Source organism: Acromyrmex echinatior, chromosome 2 (assembly GCF_024713525.1).
Source record: "Acromyrmex echinatior isolate Ae372 chromosome 2, ASM2471352v2, whole genome shotgun sequence".
Classification (NCBI taxonomy): domain Eukaryota; kingdom Metazoa; phylum Arthropoda; class Insecta; order Hymenoptera; family Formicidae; genus Acromyrmex; species Acromyrmex echinatior.
In genome coordinates this window covers 13,287,436-13,302,069 of record NC_141853.1, presented here as the reverse complement: position 1 = coordinate 13,302,069, position 14,634 = coordinate 13,287,436, and the positions used below count along the sequence as shown (strand labels likewise).

The 14,634-nt window shown below is 29.7% G+C and overlaps 2 protein-coding genes across 5 annotated transcripts; one reads left to right on the top strand and one right to left on the bottom strand.

Annotated features, from left to right (window-relative positions):
* Nucleotides 1-246: 246 nt before the first annotated feature.
* Wbp2 (WW domain binding protein 2) lies at nucleotides 247-6,279 on the bottom strand. Of its 3 annotated transcripts, XM_011065834.2 has the most exons (6): nucleotides 4,418-4,701; nucleotides 3,741-4,075; nucleotides 3,355-3,507; nucleotides 2,758-2,928; nucleotides 1,195-1,280; nucleotides 247-647 (listed from the first exon to the last, which is right to left on the bottom strand). In XM_011065834.2, exons 1-6 carry the CDS (start codon nucleotides 4,471-4,473, stop codon nucleotides 612-614), a joined length of 837 nt encoding a protein of 278 aa, XP_011064136.1. In that variant the 5' UTR covers nucleotides 4,474-4,701; the 3' UTR covers nucleotides 247-611. The 3 variants fall into 3 exon arrangements, with proteins under 3 accessions (XP_011064136.1, XP_087259583.1, XP_011064135.1); XM_087403457.1 differs by lacking the exons at nucleotides 247-647; nucleotides 1,195-1,280 and adding an exon at nucleotides 6,157-6,279 and having other exon boundaries at nucleotides 2,162-2,928; nucleotides 4,418-4,565; XM_011065833.2 differs by lacking the exons at nucleotides 247-647; nucleotides 1,195-1,280 and having other exon boundaries at nucleotides 2,162-2,928; nucleotides 4,418-4,707.
* A 44-nt stretch (nucleotides 6,280-6,323) lies between these two features.
* Nucleotides 6,324-14,157, top strand: Ent3 (equilibrative nucleoside transporter 3). Of its 2 annotated transcripts, none has more exons than XM_087403454.1 (10): nucleotides 6,324-6,698; nucleotides 7,074-7,228; nucleotides 7,507-7,635; nucleotides 8,580-8,654; nucleotides 9,001-9,224; nucleotides 9,415-9,526; nucleotides 9,662-9,829; nucleotides 10,174-10,361; nucleotides 10,618-10,858; nucleotides 11,206-14,157. In XM_087403454.1, exons 1-10 carry the CDS (start codon nucleotides 6,529-6,531, stop codon nucleotides 11,607-11,609), a joined length of 1,866 nt encoding a protein of 621 aa, XP_087259580.1. In that variant the 5' UTR covers nucleotides 6,324-6,528; the 3' UTR covers nucleotides 11,610-14,157. The 2 variants fall into 2 exon arrangements, with proteins under 2 accessions (XP_087259580.1, XP_011064137.2); XM_011065835.2 differs by having other exon boundaries at nucleotides 6,325-6,698; nucleotides 9,659-9,829.
* The last annotated feature ends 477 nt before the right edge of the window (nucleotides 14,158-14,634 follow it).

Genomic DNA, 14,634 nt, shown 5'->3' with positions numbered 1-14,634 from the left:
TTGAGTTCACATAAGAGAATATCGTCTTCTAATATAAACTATCTATTATCTCCTTTTCTTCTATTAGAAGAATACATAATTTCATAAAAAATATATTCAAAATGTGTATTCGAAGATTAATACTGATCTGTTTTGATGCTTGACTATGTTCATAATGTCACAATTAATATATTTTTTTATAACTTTCAATAAAGATTTAAAATATTCATTTATAATAAATTCATGGTTATACAAATCATTTACGTATTTACATATGTGTAAACATTTATTTCATAATTATATAGACTCGTGTGAAACACAACAATACAATTGTTTTCAAGAGATAACATGTACAAGAAATTATTGTTAATACTCGCGTTAATACATAGCAGTATTATTGCAGGAGTACCTGCAGTAATACCTGTGCTTTAATATTGCATAGCTATAATGAGAAAAACTTGGTGCACCTTCAACCATCAATTTGAATCTATGTATCCAGATTCAAGAGTTGTAACAAACGTTGACAGTTTGTTACGTTAAATGCGCGACAGCATACAAATTTGCAGTATTCACCTAAAGTGGAATGTACATCGATTACACTATATAGTTCGCTTGTGTAATGCGATATATTTTCACTGATATTTCTTCGTGTAGGCTGGTGGACTTTCCTGAAATATATCGACAAACATTATTATGTATTTATACATATAATTCTATATACATAATAACCCATATTCAAAACGCATTTTTATCGATAAATACGCGTTAACATTATAAAGGCATTATGAACAAGGATCAATTCATATGTTAAAATTACAATTTCAAATATATCTTTTTATATAACATGTACGAGAAATTTGCCCAATCTATATAGAAAAAAATAAAAATATTCTATTCCTATCTATATAATGCTAAGTACTTTAATATCATATGTGCTATAGATAAGACAATCTGTATTGTTGGCGATAAAAATACAGTACAAATGGAGTTGATAAAAAATGAAATGAGATAAAATATCCCGTTTTATATCAAGTATATTAAAGAAATAGAAATATTAAAAAATTAAAAAAAATATTTTTAGAAAAAAAAACAATTTTATGAATAAAATATAAATAAAAAATAAAATATACATTTTGTTTTTTTTTTAATACTGCAGATTCATAAACTTTTGGATATCACCATAAATATTTTACATATAATTAAAATATAACTTACGTAATATTCTGGTGGTGGAACATAAGCGCATTGAGGTCTATTAGGATCATAATATGCGCTCTGCGCAGCTTCAGCAGCCTTTGCATCTGATAAAAAAATGGGAATGTGGAATAATGTATTTCAACACAAGTTAAAAATACGATGTCACATTATTACCGTACCAAAAATTTTAATGATAGTTTTTACTAAATTGAAAAGCACGGTTTTCTTAACAAAATGTCATATTTTTTTAACTATAACGAAAATAGTTAGAGTTTTACAAATTAATTATGGAGATGCATATAGCAACAATAATACACGTATTTATTTAAAAAAATTTAGTTATATATATAAAAGAGATTTAATGCAAAAATTAAAGAATGGCAATAAACTATTATTTTTCATTTACATTAAACGCCAGATTAAAAATCATCAGCGAATAAGTATATCATTAAAACTTAATGTAATGACGATAAATTATACATAATTACGTATTTTTAGCGTTCCTATTATAGTAGTATTTTTATCAATATTAATAAAGTACATACAAACATAATTCCTGTTTGATGTTTTGAATTTATTTTGTTCTGGCATTACTTTATTTATCAAGTTTTAACCGTTTCCTAATTGTAAAATGCGTGATAAACAATGAAATATTTATCTATGCACTCATATATATGTGAAAAATTATATCTGAAATATACAACATAAATGGATAATATAATACGGATTCAAAATTGACTTGAAGCACACAGTCTGTTACATCTGTCTACCTAAGCCGTTTACTGATCTACTGACAACTACAAGATAATAATTGAGTGAAGTGAAAGCCAATCTTATTTCAGATCATGTAAGGACATGTTACACAACCGTATTGCTTAATATTTCAAACTTTCAAATTTAGTGGATATGCACATTAATCCTTTAGCTATCTTTCTATTTGGAAACGAAATCTTGAATTGATAGGTTTGAATAAAAACAGTAAAAATTGTCTTTAATCAATATTTAATATTATATATGTATATATATATATACATATATATATATATATATTAATATAGTACACGTTTAATATATATAACGTACACTATAACCTTGCAGAATCAGCGCATGATGACTCTGTTATATTCAATACAATTGCGAAAAGCATCACTAAATGATTTTTACTAAACTATTGATATTTAGAAAAATATACATATTACACAAGCGTATATATTATTCGCAAAGAATGTTTAGCGCATTCTCTTTTGTAATTTTTTCGAAGTCTGTTATTTATAATTTATAATTTTGATGTATATATGTATATATATATATATATATATATATATATATATATATATGTATATACATATGTACATATATGTATTATATATATATAATTTACAACACATATACAGATATATATACATATATATGTATTTATTATAACTCATTAGTATTGATGTGGGTATGGATTATAAGATCCCGGCTGCTGATTGTAAGGTCCAGGCTGCGTATAAACGTTTTGCGGGTATGCCGAATACGGTGGTGGATTGGGCGAATAACCGCTATAAGGTGGTTGTCCATAACCACCGGGATACGCACCTGCATGGGACATCGGCTGACTATTGTAATTCGGATTGGCCCATCCGGGAGGAGCTCCTGGTTGTCCTACTGCAGCTCCGGCGCCTTGATGTTGTGGGCCGCTCGCGTATCCATATCCTGGCTGTATTCCGGGATACGGTGGCGGACTGTCTGTCATAAAGACTGTATTTCCTAGAAAAGAAGCAATATGGATTTTATATACAATGAGCTTTTAAAAATGTTCAATACAAGTGTATTCTAAAATGAATCTCATTATATGGTTAATGTTTCAGAACTGTATACAACATTTGACTACTAATGTGAATTTTGACAACTTTTAAATTTCAATATATTATAATTTGACAAAGTATACGCTTGTAATATTGTTTTCATTAAAACCAAACATTTTTTTCTTATGCATATGCATCAAGTGTGTTAAATAGAAATACGTATGTTGTTTATTTTACTTTGGCGAGCTAAATCTTGCTATAAGAATAGCACAATAAAAGATTGCATATAGATTGATTTATAGAAATATTCAGGATCATAATCTTTCTTACGCAAGTAAATCAATAACTTTGGAGATATCGATTAGGAAATTAAAAAGCCAATATTAACCTGGCGGAACATCTGGGAATACATTAGTTGGAGGCATCCACCCATAGTATCCAGTTGGAGGAGGTTGATAAGCTGAAGGTTGTGCCGGATACCAATCGGATAATGGAGGCGTATATGGTGGTGGTGCATCATTTGCTGGACCATTGCGTTGAGCTAAAAATCATGTAGAATATAATGAAGACATTTCATATCTTGCTAAAATCAAGCTGAATCGATAAATTTGTCTTTATTGTATACTTGATAATACTATTAATCTTCATATCATGTTTTTGATATATAAAACATAAATATACATATATTTTGATATGAAAAAATACATATAGCTTACATATATTGAAATATTTCCAACTATGTAAAACACACTTTGCATCAATTATTTATCTTACCCATTGCAGCAGCTCTCAGCAAAGCTTGAGCAAATTCCACTGCACCACCGCTCTTGAATCTCAATTTAAATTTGCATTCTCCAATCCAATTACCATTTGGCTGAGCACGGCATTTGCCTCCTATATAATTAGCACCAAAAACTGGTTGTTCCAGTCCTACTTCGCTCAGTGTAATAAATGGAAAACTAAACGACTGCATTTTTTCTTTGTGATCTTTAGCATTAAAGATCATCCTATGTGTTGTCAAGTATAATCTGCCATGTTTTTTTCCAATAAATTCTGGTTGTTCTTGTCCATGAAATTCCATATTAACATTGTCGCTGAAGAGTATGATGCTAGAGATAATTAAATATTAAAATTTAGTTGTATTATTGCGACATATTGTGCAAGTTTATGTTAATTTAATTGGTACAGATATTGCAAATATGATTCACGTAGACGGAATGAGTAATTCATTCGAATAATTGAAATTAAACGACGATTGTGTAATTGCACATTTGTGATAAAGTAATAAAAATTTGGAACAATTAATTGTAGACGGAAAGCTATGATGATATTGCACGGCAGAAATCATATCAAGATTCAAAATAGATAATAATTTTGTGATTAACATAATTTTATGAATGCAATATATGAATGAAAATAGCAAATTATTTAAATAGGTTTTCATTGCTTACCACTCGCCAGAATGGAGAAGAACTCCGCCGTTGGTGTGTGCCGTATTCAATGACATATTCTCCTCGAATTAAACGTTTGTGATGAATGATAAAACTGCAACGAACGCTGACAAACGCCGTTGATGATCGAGACTCTCCTCTTGAAAAACTGCTGGAAACAGATTATTCAGAGTGACGTTACAACGCTATCACTTCTAGATGATGGATGGTGAATAAATGAGGTAGTGTGTAATAATGTGGCGCATTATGGCGACTTATTGATAATAGTCATGTTGTTTTTCGGATTGCTATTTCTGATTGGTGAGCTAATAGTTCACAATGTTCTCAGTCTTGTGGCTAATTTCTGATTGGTGATTGTCGCGCGTCCAGTTTTCATTTCGACGTTTTTGATTAGTGTCCCTCGAAGTAGAGAGAGCGAGACTAGCCATTCGGGGGTTTCACGTGATTGGTGTCACGTGATTTGTGCTCACCGGGTTGTGTTCCAAAACTCGACTTTGTTAACCTTGGGCGTGTTCAGATTCCCGGTATCATATCATCCTTATTTACTTTCGGTAAACAATAAGGATAATACTTGGCATTCTCAGGTGGGAATCTGAACATAGTCTCGAATAACATTGGTTCTTCCAACATATCGATTTCTTCCACCATACTCCAATATTCTTCAACAAGCTCTTAATAGTGATATCGATTCAAAAAAAAAATCGATTCTCAGAATCGATCCATTCTTTTAGGTTCGATTCTTAACAATCGATTAATTGAATGAAAGAGGATTTCAAATAATCGATTCTTTCTTTAGCAATTTGTGAATAAGATTAAAATGGATATAATAATTAATAAAATATGTAACAATATTATAGAGATACAATATATAACTAAATGAATTCACTGAAAATATAATTCAGGGAAAATATAATTATTGTTTATTATAATTTATGATTTAAAAACTCTTCATTTAATAACATTATGGCTGCTTTCTTTTTAAGAGACATATAGTTGATACAAATGTCATTCTTTGTTATTCATTGAAGCAAAAAAGTCTTAATGTTGAAATAACTCGGTGAAAAAATATTATACAGAGCTTAATAAAAAAGCAAATTAAAGGTAAAAAATTCACTCTTTCGAATGCTGTAAACCGCATTTGTGTACATACAATTTTTAATTCGCGCCGTAGAACTTTGTAAATTTCGTAAAAAATTTTGAGATTTGATGTATCTTCATTTATGTTTGTGTAATTCCATGAAATAGATTAGTAAAACCGTTTTCTAAAACACCGAATTTAAAAGTAGAGATTTCAAACTGTAAAATGCTTTTTTAAACATTTATACAGTTCTTCTACCTTGAAATTTGCCTATTTTTGCGTGGTAAAATAGGTGATCCTTTAATTTTCTTAAAATATATTAGGTATAAAATTTATATATTGATTACCAGACATTTGATCAAGAGTTTTATCTCATTGTATAAAAGAGCGCGTATAAAAATCAAGAAGAATCCATTGTATGGCGATGACATTGATTTTTCTTCATTCGAAATATCCTTATAAAATTTTTCAAACTGTTCATTGCATCGAGGAAGAAGAGAAAAGAAGAGAAGCAATCAAAGTGAAATTTCTGTATCTTTTGGCAATGGTTGGTTTGCCATGCACTGATGCATAATGAGATAGTACTATGCCGGTGATTGGCGAACTTATAGTGGCGAACAACAACTATTTGATGCGATTATAGGAGCAAATTGAACATTACCAGACTGACTCGAGCAATGAGCAACAATGAATGTATACTGGCCGTACTGGAGCCATCAGCGGGCTCAACCTGACTATTCCAACATTTCCAGTTAGTCCAGTTTACTTCAGCATGGCTCGGCGTGGAAAGCCGGCGCGCGCAGAAATCAATGCCATAAATGTCAAAGCATGCGCTCAAGGATAAGAAAAGAACTTGGCGTACGTAGTGCAAGGAAATAAATATCATAGTGATCAGGGTCTGGAATCAAATCATTTCGCCGGCAGGAAGCGAGCACTCGCCCGTTCACGTACTATGGATTAGAAGAACTTGTCTAAGCACCAAGTCGCCGTTCTCTCTCTTCGAACTCTTCGCCAATTCCTCTTCTCCAGCAATATGGACGAAAATTTGAGCCGGGGATATGTCCAGCTGGGCAAAGCCAGGGGCATGAATGAGTTCAAATTCTCAAATGGATTCACGCATCTCTCACCACCAGTTGACAAATGCAACTTCATTTACATGGCTCTGATCCTCGGCGGTATAGGTTTTCTTCTACCTTATAACAGGTCCTGCGTCAAACAACGTATTATGTTTTATAGTATTCCTTGCATGTGTATCTTTGATATATATCATATTATATATATGTTAATATATGTATATATAGTTGAACAAATAATCTTTAAAGCCGTTATTATTATAATTAATTGACTTTTTTTCCCACGACTTTGACTGCTCAAAGAGATTCAGCCTTGTAAATGACGAACAATTCTCTCCGGTATTTCAGAGAAAAATATATTTAATTGTTAATCTTAATCTTAATTTGTAATCTTTGACAAATAAATCGACTTTGTAAAAGTTGTAAAAATTTTACGCGTTGCATTTAACTTTGGTTAAAAATTTTGCGATTTATATATCAACAATTGTGCCATTGTTTGTTACAGCTTCATTATAGCAGTGGATTATTTTCAAGCTAGATATCCGGGAACTACTGTGATTTTCGACATGTCCGTTGTTTACATTATTATGGCTTTCTTCGCAGTTTTTGCCAACAATATTCTAGTTGAGACTTTATCGCTGAATACACGAATTACATTTGGTAAGATTGTCATTAAGTTAATCGAGTTTAAAAAAAAACAATTGAGGGTAATTTAACTTATTGTACTTAAAGGATTCAAACAAAAGATCGAAACGTATATGAATTTAGTTTTCTTGTTCTAATAAATGAAATTCGCACATCTATATCCAGTGCTTGGCTCAAATAGGCATTATACATTCCTTGATAATCATTAGAGCCTGAACTGAAGTTCCTTCTTAAACAATACAAAAAAATAATGTTACGATATATAATTATATAATTTAATCTTTAATGCTCAGGATATTTAGTGTCCTTCGTTACTCTGAACTTTGTGGTGATCTGTGAAATTTGGTGGGAACTTTTCGGCGTTGCAACTTCCTATACTATTAATTTAGTTGCCGTCGCTATAGTGTCGCTCGGTTGTACAGGTAGAGTTAAATAAGATTATCATAAATTCAATTAGTATATTAAATAATGGAAAAATGTTACAAGTATTCATTTATCTATTCTCCGATTAATTAATAAGTAACATAATTTATTTAATATGTTAAAAATTGTTTAACACATATTCCAAGAAATATTAATTATGATTCAACACAGATTATCTCTTGCTTTTTAATAACTTAAATAAAAATCTTTAAAATGTTTCTGAAATGTATGACATTTTTTTACGTCTGTGATAATATAATTATTATAAAATGTAGGCATCTACAATTGCGTTAGATCTTTTTATTATTGTGGCTTTCTACGGATTATAAATATTTGTATATTTACAACACCTAAATACGAGAAACGCCACTTTCGATCAAAGTTAAATGTTAAACATATAATAACTATAATAACTAATCATATATATCTATATATGTATTCCTTTAAATAAATTTATCTTAGAATTATGATTGTGCGCCGTTGCTTTTGCACTTTTAACAATTAATCTTGAAAGTCCCCTCAAATTAAAAACATCTTAAAACTTGTAAAAAATATTGCGAAAAATATTGCTAGCCAAATATTTTTAGTAATATTGCTAAGATCTTGATAGTCTAACGATAGGACGCTCGCATGGAATACTACAGATCCGGATTCAAACCATGACTGAGGTAATATTTTTCGTAATAAATTCTTTACAAGTTTTAAGATTCTAATTAAATTTGTGGGATTATTAAAAAAAGTAACGCTTTTCGTATTTAGGTAATGTACTCACATAAAACGGTCTTATTTCCAATCTTATTATTATTTACAGATTATATATTTCATTAATTTGAATATTGTAATATTTTCTTGTAATATTTTTCCAAAAGATCTATTTAACAATTAATTATATATTGTTAATATAATACACAAATTTCTATCTATCTTCTGTATGACATTACAGTTCAGCAATCAAGTTTTTATGGATATACATCAATGCTTCCTAGTCGATATACGCAAGCTGTGATGACTGGAGAAAGTGAGTATTGTTTTTATGAATGGTTGGCATTTGTCTTTAGTAAATTATTTAGCAGAATTTCAACTTAATTTAACTTTAAGGCTACGATCCACTTGATGCTACAAATTCAAAGCATTTTTTGATTGGTCAATTAGTAAATTTCTTTCTTCCGATTAGTCAATCGAAAGCTTTGTGGACCGCACCCTAAATGATATTAGGATTTGAAATTTGTTAGAAATTGTAAAAATGAGATTGTCTTGTTGATATTCGATATTATGAGTAACGAGTAATCGTATATCTTTTCTAATTATTACGAAACATATTATATAATACAAGAAAAAAGAAATATCTTGCTATATATTTTCAGGTTTTGCTGGTTTTTGGGTGTCAATCAATCGAATAATAACAAAGTCTCTACTCAATGATGAACGTGGCAACACATCCATGTTTTTTATTTTATCGAATATGACGATCTTGTTATGTTTTGTACTACATCAAGTAGTTCGAAAAACCGATTTTGTGCAATTTTACATAACGCTATGTCAGGAAAGAAATCGAATTACGTTAGAACCAACGGAGGATGTCGGTCTGGTACGTAATCATTGTATTCCTTATTTAAATTCCATTCGAAAATTGAGGAGTGATAATTATGATATCAATAAATATTTTGAGAAAGCAATATAATTTTTCTCGAAATACTTAAATTATTTGAAATTAATTATCGATGCATAATAACAATGAGTTAATGATTAATACTGTAATTTTTGTTGTTGTTAAATAGATGGATCCGTTAGATCAAGTCGGCGATCCCTCAAAAGGCCAGTATGGAGTATTGAAGATTCAAACGAGTCCATTGGGAACAGAATCTGCAAGTGGAAGTGCTGATTTAAATGGTAATCAAGAAATTAATTCTCAAGTATAAAAATAATAGAAACGAATACCGAATTTCTTTGAAAGATTATTCAGAAAGATTGTTTTGAAAAGAAGAATATTGCGATACTGTAGAAACATTTTGATTGTTACAGCAGCCGGACAATATTCTGCATTTTCGTTCAGCAATCCGGTGTATGAACCTAGTGCTCCTTCGGGTAATCCACCTGGTAGTGCTGGACCAACTTACAAGGTTGAAGATGTCGTAGTTATGAGAGGAGCTTACGGAACACAAAGCACCAGTACGCCATGGTCTGGCATAAAAAGTAATAACGCTGTTTTCACTTATCGTTAAAATAATTAAAATGAGAAAATTGAAATTGATTCTTTTTTACATAAACTTCTAGATTTTTATCATAAGATATTTATAGTCGGTATTCATAGTCGATTCTTATATATATTTAAGACTATTTTAAGTACAGATTTAAGATGTCATAAGTCAATTACAGAGCTGTATTACTATTTTAAGATATTACTTAAGATAACATTACTTTTTATACGATTATATGTAATTCACATATTATCAATTACAAAGCAATTGAAAAGATTTAATCGCAATTTGAAATGTAAAATATCAGCTTCATGATTCATTTAAAACAATATTTTTTAGGAGGTTTGCTTGCGAGACTCGAAGTTGCCAAACTCATCTTTCCCTATATGGTCAGCATTGGTGCTGCTTACTTTATAACGCTCTGCCTTTATCCAGGAATCGTATCAGAAATAATTTCTTGTAAATTTGAGTCATGGATGCCAGTTATTTTGATGACTGCTTTTAACGCCTCTGATTTACTCGGCAAGGTATCACCAATCATAAATTGTTTGTTTCAATCTTATTGCTCTTTTGTTCTTTTTTTTTGCATTTAATATGTATACTTATTATCATTAAAATTCAAATAGATAAAATTATAAAAAATAAAAAATATTATAATAGAATAATACTTGATTGATGTCTCTTTTAAAAACGAAGATAGAATGAATATAAAATAGTAAGATAAAAACATTTCTTATATAGGATTATATAGGATTATAATAAAGATAATTAAATTTCTTGTAGGTATTTGCTCTGATACCTTATGAATGGAAACGAACTCAGCTACTTTATTTCTCTAGCGCACGGATCATACTTATTCCTCTATTTTTTCTTTGCGCAATTCCGCGTGGCGCTCCTATTCTCTCTGGTGAGGGATATCCGCTCCTATTCTCTTGGCTACTTGGCCTTACAAATGGTATAGTTGGTTCCATACCTATGATTCAGGCACCTAGTAAAGTACCAGAAGAACATCGGGAACTTGCAGGTATACATCATAAATCTAAATTTTCCTTAAAATACTAAGTGAAGTATTGACAAAGAAGAAAAGAGAAAAACGGTATATATTATTGGGACACAATAAATTAAAAACTCAGATAAATATTTTTACACTGTCAATTATTTATATTTCTAAAATAGATGCGATATTCTAATATTAATAATTTTATTTTAAATTTATGTAAAGATTGGAGATATTATTTAGAAATTTTATTCAAAAAGATTTTAAAAAGAAAGGTAGCCTATCGTCAAAAAATTTTTTGACGGGACAGCAGATACACGTACAACACAAAGATTAATACGAAATCTAACTTATCACATATCTTACTTCCTTAGGTAATATTATGACCTTATCATATACTACTGGTTTGACTATTGGATCTCTATTGGCATACATGATGGACGCATGTCTTGGACCACCTGTACAAATCAAAGACGTATGTTTGAAAACGGCAAAAGTTCAAGCTGGTCAAACTTCGACAACTGTATTTGCTAATGTAACAGCGAGTATTCTAACGACCGCAGTATCTTCCACTTTACCTATTGTTGAAAAAACAACAGCGATATCAACAAAGCCGAAGACTACCGATGTATTAACCACAATCCTAATGTCAACATTATTGTCGAATAGCACCGCGAACTTACTGAGCGACAGAGGATTGTCGGATACGTCAACGACGGCCTTACCAAAGATCTTAGCTAATGTTACTTCGGCGAGCAACGCGATCTTGCAACATTAGGACGCATATTTGTGTGCTGTGTTAAATCTGGTGCTTTCACATAAATATATAGAGGAAAGAGAGAGAGAGAGAGAGAAAGAGAGAGGGGGGGATGCGCGCGCGCGCGCGCGCGTGTGTGTGAGACTGAGTAAGTATATGTGCGTGTCGAAGAAGATCAAAGAAGTTGAAAAATTGCTATAAGGCTGAATTTAAATGAGTTGGTTAAACTTTTAAGTTGATATACAAATAATCACGAAATTTGATTTGATTTTCTATTATTATCAATAGTAAGATTCAATTTATATTGTTATTATGTATCATCTTAAATCGCATTCCGATATGTATGTATATTGCTAGTATTGAAAATCTATTCACGTATATTTGCATATAAAGGTTTTCAATATACATAGGTATACATATTATATATGTGCATATATGTACAGAGTGAATCATTTTAATTTAACATTCACCGATTTTCTCAAAATTAAGTTTAAGATGAAAATGTTACAGACAAAAGTTATTGTTCAATTATTAGAGGGAAAAAAAATTCTTGAAAAGATATTCCGAAGGTCAGATCAAAGTTAATTACAATTTTTTAAATGGAATTATGTAGTTCTTTTTAGTTAAGTCTCTAATTATTTATAATTAGAGAATTAGATAAAAAATAAAAATCTAATTTTTTATAATTCCTCTAATTATTTTGTGATACATATACAAATATTGAGGTAGAGATATCAAAAAACTAATAATTTACAAGATATTTAATATTTCATATCAATATGTATATGTATATAGAATAAAATATGAAGATATCTTTTCAAGATCACAATCTTTTTTCCCCCTAAAATAATTAAACAACTTTTGTGCGCGCATGCGTGCGTGCGTGCGCGCGCGTTTGTGTGTATGTGTGTGTGTGTGTGTGTGTGTGTGTGTGTGTGTGTGTGTGTAAATTGAGCAAAAAATGTTTTGGAATCATACATAACACGAACCAAAAAATATAAATGTAGTGAATCAAGTTTAATATATTAACAAAAAAAAAAAATAGCAATAAGTACTAATAAAAGTATCATAATTCGTTGAATATGTTATAAATAATCGGTACACACAAATTTAAAGTGCTCTCGCTATTGCAAATTGCATATTCTATTAACGTTTGTCGCAAATAAAAATTGAATTTTGCATTTTATTTAATAGATTCTCATTAAAATATTGTTTTCATCAATATTTATTTTTATGTATAAACTGTATAGTATATTTAGTTTATTCGAAATTGTTCTGAGATATCGCCAGATTAAACACACGCACAAAGAAATTGAGATAATTGTAAAAAATTGCGCATCTTGAACAATTTGCGACAGATACGTGGAATTGTGTTTTCTTTCTGTTGAAGATATTACATGCCGTTTATTTCACATTAGCAAATCGCTTTTCTAAATACTTTTAAAAGTCTATAAGAGCGAAATTAATTTTTTTAATAAGAAATATTGTTCTCATTTCGTTGTTTTTATTTCGTTGTTACTGTTTCAATGTATAACATACTGTTAGACTATTGATGGTTGATAATTAGGAAATTTTTGCTGATAAAGTTATCGCACGAGTATATTCTGTCAAATTGTTATATGCATCTCCATGTGTCAATAGTTAATACGTAAATGTAAAATACGTATATTTATATGGTACACTAGACGTCATAATTATTTTACATTCACTGGATGCATTCTCTAGATGCATTTTCAGAAAAAAATAGATGTTTAATATTATATTATACCTACCCATAATAAAGAAATGGACAATACCAAGCAATAAATTGACAAATAGTATTTGATATATGAAAGATTGCTTTAACTTTTATTTCATGGATACTTTTGGATCTAAAAATTTACTCCTTAATTTATCGTTAATTTAAATAAGTTACAAGTTGTATGATTTCATCCATGAAATAAAAATAAAAATAATCTTATATGTTTTTTAGATATGTGCAAATTTTTTGTACATATATAAAATACACGAAAAACGAAATGAAAACGTGAAATTAATTCATAAATATTCTTCTTTAATTTTATAAAAATATATGTAACCTACTTATGCATAAAAATGAAATGTTGTCATTTACAGATCATTTGTGATGCATATGAATATCTATAAACACAATATGTTATTACGTAGCACTCATCTAGTGAATGTGAATGTGATTTAAGATATTTATGATACGTCCAGATTTAACGAAAGAGAAAAATAACTTTCTCACATAACATCCCCTCTTTTACCCTTCCAGTCCCTGTATTCTGTAACTCGTTATGCAATCCTTATGTGCTCATAACGATACATTTGTGCAGATTTTTATATAGTAAAAAAATACAAAAAAGCTGTGCAACTGTTATTATGAACGTATAACAACTGCATAATGAGTTACAGAATATAGACTTAGCTTCGTTATTCGCGTTATCTGCTCAAGACATATCCGGTGTTATGTAGGAGATTGTAATCAAAGTTTGTAAAGATAAAACGTAGTTAGTAATACGATGGAAAAATGTATAATATACTTGATCATATATCGACTGAAATCAAATATCTTTCTCGATTTCTTTTTTTCTTAACTTATAACAGAGGCGTATGCGTAAGGAAACATTTTATGAGAATCAACATCTTCAATATAATTTCTCTAAGATTAATCATTCCAATTATGGAAGACAAAGTAGTAATAATTCATTTCCAGTAAATGAGAATAGATTAAAATAGATTGGAATTTTTAATCTATCCGAATGCGGATATATTATAGAATTATTTTAAATGAAAAAACTTTTTAGATTCAATTGGATTTAAAAAAAAATTGCATTTCCTATCCAGAATTTTTGAATTAAGCAGTATCCACTTTTAAAAACTCAATTTATTTTTGTAATAAAAGACATAGAAAATGTGCTTGTAAATCCTCTAAATGAATAAAGAGAAAATTCAGGTTTTCACAAGTACGCATTCATGAACATTGAAATGAATTTTTTTACAATCTATTTTAATTGATTTTCATTTACTAAATTGTATACTCGCG